The sequence below is a fragment of the Necator americanus genome, chromosome II, assembly GCF_031761385.1.
Source record: "Necator americanus strain Aroian chromosome II, whole genome shotgun sequence".
NCBI classification, from domain to species: domain Eukaryota; kingdom Metazoa; phylum Nematoda; class Chromadorea; order Rhabditida; family Ancylostomatidae; genus Necator; species Necator americanus.
This window is the reverse complement of record NC_087372.1, coordinates 11,652,754-11,665,885: the sequence shown is the minus strand read 5'-3', so window position 1 is coordinate 11,665,885 and position 13,132 is coordinate 11,652,754. Positions and strand designations below refer to the sequence as shown.

General features: G+C 37.1%; 1 protein-coding gene across 1 annotated transcript; it reads left to right on the top strand.

The window, feature by feature from the left end:
• Nucleotides 1-9,727: 9,727 nt before the first annotated feature.
• On the top strand, nucleotides 9,728-10,063 carry RB195_017560 (uncharacterized protein; the record flags this gene model as incomplete). The annotated part of the gene is made up of 2 exons (XM_064184607.1): nucleotides 9,728-9,812; nucleotides 9,918-10,063. 2 exons carry the CDS (start codon nucleotides 9,728-9,730, stop codon nucleotides 10,061-10,063), a joined length of 231 nt encoding a protein of 76 aa, XP_064040488.1.
• Between the last annotated feature and the right edge of the window lie 3,069 nt (nucleotides 10,064-13,132).

Sequence of the window (13,132 nt, the reverse complement as noted above, 5' to 3'; positions counted from 1 at the left end):
CTCATCGGAGAAATTGTGGGAAGGAAGCAAAACGTGAACATAGATTTATGTCAATTTTCTCAATTCTGAGTTTATGGACATAAATTTTGGGATATTATAATGTGATTTATACATTAAACTGCACTATAACCGCATACCACGGATCTGACTTGGTGAGGGAATCAGTGGGACAAGCTAGGGATGGAGTTGTAGATTCCGGGATTCCGCTCATCTGTCCCTTGTTGTCGTAAAAACTGCTTTAATTCCTACGAGATACGTCAGAGAGCTCCTCTACGTACACCTTCCGGTCCTCATTAATCTTCGATCGCTAGAACTCAGATGCGGCGAGTGCACAAGGGTGGCGCGTTGCCACTGAAATCGTCGAAAAGAGCTACGTCTTCCAGACCGTCATTTACGACGATTAGGAGGAGATGAGCGGAACCACCCCGGATTTGCAATCTATAACCCCGTATCCAGCCTTTTCCACTGATTCTCTCTCGGATTTCATAGTGCCTACTTGTTTAGCGTTGGAGATAATCTTTGGGATTGAAATAATCAAATATACCTAGAAGTAATCGAAAATACGTATAAATACATGGCTCTTGGGCTGAAACATTCGCCTCGATTTCTATCAAATAGATATCAAATATCAAATTCCATCCATTTCTTCCTAATCATCGTAAAAAACGGCCCGGAAGATACGGCTTCGAGCGTTCCGGCGCGCTATTTTCTACTTCTTTTCTTTTTTCTTTTTAGAAGTACTTCTGAAAAGTTTTCTTCACGCCCATCCCTCTCAAGCAACCAGGAAATTAGTAGATGTAATGGATTGTGGCAAGTCCGGAGAAGTATCAAAAATGTTACAAAATTCTTACTCAAATCCTAATTATTCTTGTGCAGACTACAGCACGGAACACCACTAGTTTTTTTTTTCTACATGTTAGTGACCTATTTAAATAGTTTTTGATGGGATATAAAACAATTACAACGATCGGTTACTGTCGTTGAAAGTAATATTCTCAAAAAATAAGTAATTCAGAAATATTCTACGTACCTAATTGAAACAATGGCGGACATTGTTGAGTGGTGTAAAAAAATCCAAATGATGCAAGCGACTATGTGGTTTAACTAGTTCGATCCGCGCTCGCTTCACTATACGTGTTGAACAATTTACGCGGATCATCCGCCGATTTTTTTCCCTATCTCGAGTGCTCCCAAAGATCACTGGTGCTTGCTCTGGCGGCCTTGATTTGAGTTGAATTTGCTAATTTGCGAAGCTGTCGGTCCATTCGATTATGCAAATGGCAGGCAAAGTACCTGAAGTCGTCGTGGTTGGACGAATTAGCTAATCTTCACTGGCAGAATTTGTCGACGCGACTGCTCAAACCATCTTCAGCTATTTCCTCTTCTTCTGAAATGTCGCTCGCTTTGACAGTAATGTGTTCATTAGGACACACACGTTTCGCCGTTGGCACCGTAGACAACTTTTTAGATATATCTTTGCTTTCAAACTAATTTTGCGCGGTTTTGAAGAAGTATAATCTACTGCACACATAATTTCAGCTATTCTAATATATTTAGGCGGGGATGTAGAAAACCACTTTGTCAGTTTTCTGTAACAGTTATCAATGAACTGGCGACACCATGCAAAAATTTAAAATTCACTGAGTACCTATATTTCATTTATTTTCCAGGTTGCCTTTTTGTCCCATGCTGTTGATTCTCCTTGATTTGAGTATGTGAACAGGATATGATTTCATTTAGAATAAAAAGAACTAAAGATTTCGCTCGTAGCCCCTCCGTCACGAAAGACGTAAATTTTTCTTATTTGGCGCAATTGTGTCCCCTTCTGGAGCAATCCATTGCTGTCTATTTTAAGAATATTTTGTATTGAACGTAACGCATAGGCAATGAGTGTTTGTCAAGCGTTTATTATCATTCAATGGGTCGAACGTAGCAGGGTGCGGCTGGCTATTTATGTCTTGCAGGCAAAACCATTAAAGTCATCAACATTTTGATGATATTCCCGATTAAAGTGGCTCGTCTTACAAAGTTGAACATTGAAGGCTACATTAATCTTAAGAACACCTTAATGTGTATACGTATAAGAGCCATCGTGCATGTACGTGCATAATTAATTTAGTAGACTCTTCTAAAAACGAAGGTAGAGATGAATCGTCAGTTCCGGTAGGAAAATATTGGTTATAACGTTCGTGTTCTTCTATTTCAAAAGTTTCGCGAAAATTCTGAGACGCAATCAACTGGAGGAATTCACATCGGAAGTTACGTGATGTTCTGATTTCCGCATATGAAAAGTGCATACGCAATAAAAAATAAGTAGCTCGTCTTGTTTCTGTGGACATCCATACTTCTTCATCCTCATGTTCTTCTGCAAAAAAATCCTAGCAACTTACTTTCAAGATTAGATTATTCGGCGTTCGAGCTACATAACATAAGGGCGCTATGTAGCAGTCATGACATTATTGTCTATTTACAAGTAGTGGCAAATAATACAATATAGTAAATTGTATGCTGTAAATAAATCAAGTCTGAAAATTTGTCCTCTCCTGCACTCCTTCCTTAAGTGAACATACAGGACAGCACATAACCACAACCCATAAGCCGATCATAACAAGAAGTATTTCTTTCTCATATGTGAAAAAAGCAAAAAAAAAAGCAAATGCATATTTCGAGGGTCGATGGAATTCTACCCGTAGAGGATCTGGCAAATGGTGAATCGCCTTTTCCGAGAGCATTCATGCTAAACAAAGGGGTCTTGCTGCTCTAATCGTGATTTTCAATGGCCCATCAATAAAATGAGCTAATAAAAATATGAATAAATAATATAAATAAATATATGGCAGTGTAGCGCTGTCGGTGATAGGTTTGCTGTGGCTGCTTGATTGATCGGAGGTTAGGAAATGTCCTAGTGATAAACTAACATTTCACCATTTCGGGGACGATAAATTGGTACCAGACTTGTCTCGGAGAATAAAAAAACAGTGACTTTACATATTAGCTAACTCCCATTAGTGACTGTATCAGTTAGACACGCGTTTGTAAACCTCGAACCATTCTGAATTGAATTCTGAATTGAAGTGAACGCAGTGGCGTATCTAGGCGGATTGATTAAGGATAGAATTTTATTTTTTTAAAGGATTTTTATCGTTTTTCTTCCACAAATAAATACAAGTAAATAAATTAAGACTAATGGCGTACTGAACACTTCTTTATAGATGGTGCTTGCTAGGAAACGCCAGTGCTCGAGTACTCATCAGTGTATAATTCTGTCCAATTCTGTCTCATTAACGTTTGACGTTAAGGAAATTAGTCCGCTCATTTGAAATGACTAATAGAGCAATCTATTCAGAAGTTGAATTTTGAGTGAAACGACGTCAAGCCTCCTCAATTCAGCTGAAGGTGACCTCCGTTCATGAAATCTCATCTGTTACGCTCTTTCATTTCTATGATTATTTTTGTAGCGAGTATTGTCAAAGTAAAGAAAAAGAGTAAAGAGTAATTACTTTTTCACGAACACTTACCTTACAGATTACTTACTGGTGGCTTCAACACTGATAGGAGAGCATGAGACTGATAGATGATCTACGAACATTTCCTGAGAAATAAAAAATAATTTTTTTTTCTAGAAAAACTGCTTACATTACCCACTTTATCACATCCATCCCGCAACCAAAAACCGAAAAGAAGCAATGAAACAAAAATCCTGGTTTTTCAGCAGCAGACTTTTTTCTTTAGTGAGGTAGCCCATCGATTTTTCTTTTTTCTTTAAAGAGTGGTAATTGCCTAAGACATTAAGCCTCTACTCACACTAGGTTGCACCTTGTAACTCATTTTGGTGGCGTTACGAAGAATTGCTTTAAAAGTAATTTTTTTGATTCAAGTGAGTGTGTAGTGGATATTTGCACGTGTCATTTGTGTGTGCACTTTGTCATTCCTACTTCTCAGGCTTTTAATTTTCCTCTTCGAGGCAATTTCCAGGTTTGTTTCTGTTTCAGAAAATTAGTTTCACATGTTACGTTCATAAAGAACTCTAATATAACGCCAAATAGTTTTCGACTTCAAAGTTTACAAAGAGGATACTATTTGGAACAGTACATAGTATTATATCGGCACACCCCTGCGAGTGATTCCGCATTCGTGTGCGTAAACCTTGAGAAAAAATTCCGATTCAAAGTCGAACAAGTTCGACTTACCTAATTACTTTGTCCTCATCTCGATACGATAGATAATGCAGTGTATCGAAAATGCGGTTTTGATGCCAATTTCACAAACAATAGTTGTTTACGTTCCTAAACCTGCGTGAGAGTTACTTGCTCTCCGGTCCTTTTCTGCTTTTTTTCCTTCACAAATCGTTCGCCTTATCCTTCGTTGTATGTGACTTTTATGCTTCGTATATATCCATTTCGCCTTGTTTTGCAGAAGTGTACTATGTCATTGTGAGTAATCTCATTACTTACCACACAGCAATTGTCCACGACACGTCCACGTAATGGCTTCCATGTCAACTACCATTGAAACCGATTCGAAGAAAACAAAACAGAAATTTCTGAGAAACATCGCAAGTCATCTGAAATTTTTCAAATGATTCCTGATATTTCTCAGAAATTTTCCAAAGTATCCTTCGTGTATTATCCTAATTCACAGCATATGTACTGTTTTCGTACAGTACGTCTCTATGACATCTTGTTTTTGACACAAGTTCAGGTTCATGTCAGTCATACACCTATTTCTCGAGTTCGTTTTTTTTTGCTATTTGCTATATTTGCTACAGTATTTAAGGGCATTACCCCACGAATTTGGGGTGGTGCGGGTTTTAGGTGGGTTATGCCTATACGTAGATTATGGAGAGAAGGGTGATTCCGTCCATTTCTTCCTAACTGCCGTAAGAAACGGCCCGGAACATACGGAACTCTCCACTTGAAATCTGCACTACCACAGATTCGTGGGGTGATACTTTTAATACTCCAGCACGTTTCCCTACTAATGATGAATGATATCATATATGATAGCAATGACATAGCAGTGACATACATAGCAATGATATGATATCATTGCTATGTACATCACATTTACCTCAAAAGCAGTAGTTGTCGGCTATTTAAAGTAACGTAAGTCTACTCTTACGGAAGGCAAATATAGATTTTCATAAGGTTTCAGAAGCCATTACCTAATTGTTTGCTTTCTAAAAAGGAATAATTCATATTGTTGGGATTCACAGCGAAGTCAGATGTCATAAGTTGACCATGGGAGTGAGCTTTGGACGAAAACAAATGCAATTTTCTTTGATTATGAATTCCTATCTTCACAATACAGTTATTTTTGCTCCTGGATTTTGTCTATTGCATTCGTCTTTACAAATTTTGCATATATACTTAATGCACATATGCTATTCTAATATTCGCTAATATAAATTCGTCCTAGTCATTCCATGTCATTCTGTTTGTTTTATTTCCTTTCCATTTTTGAAATTCAATTTCATGTGATAGCGTTTCGGCTGCATACACATTTTGATTAACCGTTTTTCGAACAACAAAAACGCAAAGATTTGTGTTTAAAATGCAAAATGTAGGAAAACTCCCATTAGTCCCTACTTCTTTTTCTGAAACCATAATGAATCCCCAGAGCGGTGTAATAGGTTCCAGCTGATTATCTCTTTCAGCACAGGTGTATGGAGTCTAACGACGCAATTTACAAATGTGGTCTGTGATTAATGTATGTCAAAATATGTCGGATATTTTGCGGGTTATACCTGAACTTCTAAGAAAAAAAAAACGGACTCAAATAACCTAATAACAAAAGATTTGTCATCAAAAAATTTTCTAATTTCCTGCGGAATCAGCAGAAGTGAAATTTTGATGATGGTTCTGTGTTACAACGTTTATTTTTCCTAGGATTTCTTTTCTACTAATATCAAGCCATTGTTTTAATTAGGTATGCGAAATATTTCTGAGTGACATAGTCTTTGAGAGTTGAGACTCATTCATCGACTAGCCAGTAAATGTGATTGTTTAGTATGTCGTCAAAACTATTTAAAAGCAGCATATCATGATTTTGACGTGGTGCGGAATCCACGTCAAAAACGTAGGGTTCCGAGAGGAGATTGCGGGACCCACTAGGGTTCCGCTCGTCTTTCCCTAACCGTCGTAAAAAAAATGACGTGGGAACCGACTTAGCTCCTACGAGATACATTAGAACACGTCTCTATGCACACGTTCTCGTCCCCTCGGCAGTCTATTCATTTGTCTCACTTGGATGGGCTGGTGAGAGAACATTGATGAAATTTGACTGCTCGCACTTAGATGCGGCGCGAGCACAAAGGTGGCGCGTTGCCACTGTAATCGTCGTGAAAAAGCAGTGTGGAAGAGCCTGTTTGACAGATGAGCGGAAACACGCTGGGTTCTGCAATCTACTACACGAACTCTGCGCTTTCGTTGTGAGTTACACACTACGTCGAAATCTGTTTTTAAGTAGGGTTGCAGGAACTCACAGCATTTTTCAAAGTTCTGTGGAACACAAATTTGCGTATGGTTGTTTCTTTTTATCTTACTTTTTATTGTGTTCAAAAATATAAAGTATAAATATAAGGATTACGAAAAATAGTTTTTACGAACTAGAACCAAACAATTAGCCTTCCAGTGTTAGGAATAACACATTTCTTTCCACAAAAACAAAAAAGAGAAAAAAGTTTTCTACTAATGCACTATTCTGATTTCGCTACAAACACATTTTTTGCATACTTCGAAATTTTTAGGAATAATTTTTATTAAGGAATTTTTCATTGGAACAATTTTTTAATTTTTTTTTAATGATCTAATGCAAAAATTTATTCATGGTGAAATGAGATCAATGCTTTGTTATGTTAATACACAATGGATAAATACCTTATTAAAATTCAAATTTTTGAAGTTTTCTTCCTGCCTGAACTGCGTGAAAAGTGGTTGAAGAGTTCATTCCGCTGTGTGGTGTTACTCCCTGCAAAGGTGTTGTCTCCACTGCACATTTAGTACAGTGCATGTCTTGCAGTCTATGGAACAGCGACGGATCGAAGGATTTGTGCGAGGTTTTGCAGTAGATCGAGAAAGTTGGACATAGTTTCGGAATGTTTGGAAATTAAAAGAAGAGTACATTGAAAAAAAAGCTAGAATCGTATCTGGAGATACATAAAAAACGATTTTAATACCAAATTGTTCACCAACCAGAGTTGTTATGCACGTGTTTCACCAAGCAAGTTGTTCTTTCATTGAATTCTTGCGAACAATCATTCATTCATTCAACAATCATTCGTAAGTCTTCCGTTTCCATCGTGACGCATTTCTGGAACTTAGATTTACGTTTATTTTAAATTTGAAAAATTTTGAGTTCAGTTTCGGGCAAGAGTTGTGTTTCAAATGGAAAATGTCCCTCAATTGAACCGAACACGCGTCGTAAAATGCGTATCACTGAACATATCGGCAATGTAACGCTTTGAGAAACAATATATCTTATTTCTATATCTGGATAATATAACGATAATATAATGTAATATATAGATAATAATATATCCGGATTTTCTCTTAACAAATCAACTTAACATTTCCAGTCAATTGGTCTTAACTCCTGCAAACGATGCTGATCTCTGCCAGAATCCTAAACGTATATCCATGAATCGTTTTATCCCCTTTCCACGAAAGTTCAATCATACATCTTGTTTACTTATGTACGGCTAAACACACGAGAATACGTTTTATTGCAACATTAGGGAAACTATGCTCACATAGAGCAGATGATGTACACAAACGAATTCGTACGCTTTGTTAGCTTTCTATTGTACCCGGACGGGATCCAGCTGGTGTGCTTGGAACCAAAACTGTGAGAGAAACAGAATTAATTATTCCGGAAAGTATTCTAATTCTCTTGACAACATTCACACATTTCACATAATATTTGTTATTAATTTTTATCCAACTTCTATCTTCTTCATCGTATCTTCTGCTGATCATTTTTTCCAACAGTATTGTTGCTTCGAGGATAACACGAATAGAATTAGAACACAGCTCTCTTTTCATCTCTTCCTCACTCTTATGCTCTGATTTTAAATGAAATTCAAAAACGTTTATGTTTGGTTGTCGTTTCTCTTAGTTTATGGTGATTCAAAGTTGTTGTCGAAAATAGGCAGACTGTAGAGGCTCCCTTCTTTTTAGTAACGTTTCGACTTTTTGGTAAATTTTTCTTTTTTTCATACCCCTGTGGTTTGGGAAACAAATATTCGAAAATAAACGGTGGATTTTTAGAGAGAGAGAGAGAGAGAAATTTTTTAGAGATGTTATATAAAAAAGAACCATCTCATTCTCAGTCATCATCTCAGTTTTTATTCTTATTCTTATTTTCAGAAAGGGGTTAGATAAGTGCCGAAAATTTTTAACTATTCCGTTTAACAGTGATTAGCAGTTAGCTAAAATTTATTTTTAAAAAATTAAGATATTAATAGCACTGCTCTTATGTTTCCTTAGGCTGAGAGAGTTTGAAATTTGAGATTTTTCACCTGAGGATAAAACATTCACGTTTTCATTCTAGCTCATAGTTTTACAGCGCCAACCATAATTGAATTTATTTATGCCTTAGTATTACAAGCTTCATTCTAAAACAACAAAAAATCTCTTTAAAATTCGTAGTTTTCATGACACGTCTTGCAGAGGATTCCTGAGGGTCAGCAAAGGCGTTCGTATAAACTGCAAATTCTGTTTAGACCTCTTTGGTCTCAGCTTCACACGAACGCTAAACATTGGAGTGAAGCGGAAGTCCCTCTTCTCGAGAACATTTTCTTTCCTATTGAATTTCTCCTCTGTTTGTAAATGTTCACAGATTCTTCTGAAAAGAAAACCGGCGTCTATCTTAAAGTATTTTCGAGTTGCATGAGTTCTTGACGATGCAGAATAAAATGACCACATGTCTTTAGTATGTCAGCGTTCGTCATTTTTGACAGCTTGACAGATATTTTTCTTTCATGCTGCTAAAGACTTACTCTTCATGTATTTCGATTGCATCTGTTTCATTACTTTTCGAAAATCTGAGAATAGAAGAACCGCATATCTGTAAGCATGTGTGAAATTGTAGCTAGCGGTCACTTTTAAATCCCGTTTTTTTATGACACACCCTGTGTCTACTGGAAGAAGTGAACAAATCATTGAATCGCTAGTAAGAATGAAATTCTTGCAATACTTGCTAAAAACTCAAAAGTGAACCCATTTTTCACGGATTTTGCTATAGGGCGCATTAGTGCTAACAGCGTTGTCCCCACGATTTGTAAATGTGCACAGCATCTGTATACACAATGCTTTTAAAATTTAATTCATCTATTAGGTTTCTGAGAAAGTGTTGCCAATTCTGTGTCCTTTTCCTTCTTTATTTTTTTTCAAAATACAATGGAGATCAATCAGTAATATGATCGGCATTGTTATTCATTACAGTGCACTACTTAACGCGAACGTCAGCGTTCCTCTTCTCCCAGGAATGGGGAGGTTGGAAGCCGAAGAAGTTGGCGAGTTTCAAATTCATGATTTCTAACTTGGTGAGAGTTTTCTTAGCCAATAAAGCCTTAAGGGGGAGGAATAAGTGGTAGTCAGAGAAAGCTACACGGGTAAATGAAAGGGGGGAGGAGAGGAGAGGGGACAGTTGTGGAACTGTGCTTACACTTAGCTCTTCGATTTTTTGATGAGTCTCCTTAGCTGTATTAGGTTTTCATGAGTTATCCATGAGTTATCATGGAGGAGATTCACCGAAGCACGTCTCGACCTCTTTTCTAGAACAGCCTCAGCGAGCTTATCGAGCTGACTGGGGTGAACAACAACAGTAACCGTGTTTTGTTGCGGGACCAGCTCCTAACACAGCATTTACCTTCGGATTCCAGAAGCGCTAGAGGAAGACTGAAGCTTCCTTTGAAGATCGTGCATCTTCTTGGTTAGCTGGTGAACCAGCGATGAACAGTCGTAATAGTAGTGGTGTCTCCTCGCATCCGGCACCATCCATAGAAGATGATGGCTCGAAGCTGCTCTTGGAAATTGAGATCGTTCTTAAAGCCAAGAAATGATACCAGGCTATATCTATGTTTTTGAAGAAGTCAAGAATATTCTAGGATTCTGGATAATGATCAAGAATAGAAAATTCTAGACTTTTCAGAGAAAGCGCTAACAAGACTTTCTTATCAACCTTGCAGATACTTTGTTGATTTTATCAATTATTTCTTCAAAAAAACTATTTTTACCAATCCTTATGTCGCTGAGGATCTGCAATATCCTAAGCACACATGGAGTTGTTACGCGATGCAGAATATGGCAAGGTGTAAAAAAATATCGAATCGTTTCTCACTCTATGCCTAAGTAATTGGATATTAGGTGAATGAAAGTGGTCTAACTCCCGAGAAAAAAATGCTGTGATTGAGAGAAAGGGAAATCAAATTGGGAGAGATTGGAATGGGACATCGACATCAATGTCATTAGTTGTTTTCCGCTGCTTTGCCGAAGCCTAGATGAAAGTTGTCGTGTCACTCTCTCGCTTTCGAAAGGTGTCTCTAGGAAGGAACCAACCAGAGCGAATTGAGTCGAGAGTGATGATAGAAGAGATGTGGTGAAGAGTTGTGGTGTTATATATTGCATATTTTTTTGTCGTACTTATGTTATTTATTGTACTTCTATCAAAATGAATGATACCGTAAACAAACCGTGATTTGAAGGCAGCATACCAGGAAACTGGCAATGTTGGAGGAGGAGAGATGTAGTTAGCGCCTATGAGCGTGATCACTCCCAATTCCCTTTGAAAATTCAAGAAAAGAGGTGTAGAAGACTTTTATGACCAAGACTCCTAGACAATACAAATTAGTACGGATAATAGAATGAAGGCAATTCGCAACACGTGAACGGTTGTCACGTGTCTCTATGAGTTATATAGGTTGAATTGCGAACGTTCGACGACTGCGGAGATGTCAGCGTTTCGTTACGCACACTGGTAGCATTGTCGGGGAGTTTGAAGCAATCAAAGCTGTTTTGCGCACTTTCTACGGTTAACTTAGGTAAATTGAGCGTGACATGATGAACTTTACCACTACCTCTACTTATGGGACCCGTAGGAGGATCCCAATATCGTTAGTTTCGAGATAAACTGCCTTTAAGCGGATAACTTCCAATTAATTCTTCTTTTTTTCATCACAACATTTTAAGCACATTGTCACGTTGTTCACCTAATCAACTGGTGTGTTTCCAGTTATTTCTATCATCAAAAAGTTTGTTTCTTTTCACATTTGCATATTATTTAGTGATTATTGGCAATTATTTGTATGGCTCGAATATATGTTCGAAACTGCAATACTTAATAATCCACTTATATAGTTCAATTTCAGAAGTAATGCAGTCTTTTTAGAACTAAACTATCTCTTCCGAATGAGAATCTAAAAAGATTTAACGATAAATTTGTCATGTCTTTAGTAAATAGTGTATTGTCAAATTTTGAACAACTTAGTTTTATGTATTTGAGCTTTCTGGCCATATACAACGTACAGTTTCACAGTTTTAGTCTATTGAAATCATTTTCTCGGAGAATCCTGAGCAGCATTCAGTTGGGGGAGATGTTTTGATGATTCAGCTTTCGTGTTCAAAGCAAACAAAAATTTGGTAGAGCCGTATCATTTATAATTTTTCTATTGGTGTTACACATTGTTACTGTTATTATGGTGTTGAATTTTGGAAAAAAGTAGGCGTTGCAACCCAAATGCCACTATACTAATTTATTCGAAGAAGTCTTGTGTAAACGGCTGTATATTGACGAGACCCATTCAGAGTTAGCTCCAGCAATAATAATGAAATTATTTGTGCATTCGGTTTTTCAACGGATTTCTACTTTTTTACAGTTGTAACGATTTCTGCCAGAGTGCTAACCGTTTGACGTTACTCGATTTCGCTTGGATGGTTCTTCTGGATAGCAAATAGTTTCAATGAGTAAAGAGAAATGATAACATACGTGTAATTCCGCTGGAAATTCTTCTGACAAATGCATGAAAACACTGATGGAAAAGAAATGCATCATTCTGACGATACCTTCATTTCTCTTGAACAGATCGCAATTATCGATTATTTCCCAATTATAACGCAAAATTTCTAGGGTATCGGAAAGATCGTAAACTACTATGTTACCTGCATTATTCAAGCGAGTAGAGGAGGTAGAAAGTGAGGAAATTGTGGAAACGAAAATCATGTAAATTTTTATCTTAACAACTTCATGAAGCGCTCAAGAAGAGGGACTTATCTCTAAGTTCTTGCTATGAACTCATCTCTTGAACAATTTATCTGAATTCTTGAACTTCTTTGCCATTCAAATTTTTGCATGTCTGTTTACCTCACGCGGAGTGACTTTCATCAAATTTCACTTTAAGAAACACAGAAAAAACACTTTTTCCTCATGGGAGAAGGTTGGAAATATTAATAATTTATTCGAAAATTTCACTTTATTTGTTCTGATTCATTGTTCGTATCAAAGTGTTATAAGAGTATTTCTTTCTAATCCTCAAATAACCATTCTCATCTTCAGACCAAGTCGGTTTTTAAGAAGAACACCTTACTTTTTTGCTGTGTGGTGGTCGAGACCAACTTCTACAACTGCGGTTGGAGAAAGAAGAAGCTTTTTTAAACTCCTATACGAAATACAGTTAAAAATGAACGGGAATTTTCAGGAATGCAAGGCGGAAAACTACGCAAGTTCCCAAAAAGCCAGAGAGGCGCAGCTTTTGAATTACTTTTTTGGGGGATGTTGGAAGTGGAGAAATGAAAGCCTTGCCATTAAGATGTTTTTTTTTTAGATTCTGATACTTTTAAAACTTTGCTTTAATGAGTTCGTCCACCGTTGTTTTTTCTGCTTCAAACCAGCCTCTTCATAAATCATCACATAAGACTTGTAAGCACGCAACGCTATCACACATTTGTACATTTCATCGAGTATCGCGCTTTCTAGCATCGACTGTTTTAAAGGTCGTTGCTATACTACAACTAAAATTAACTTGTATGTTGATATATGCTGAGTTATCCCACAAATAGTGCTGTATTCAATTGTTCAATTTTTAATGCTCTCTGTAGGGTGATGTGGCGCTTAGGAGAATAAATCACTAATGGTT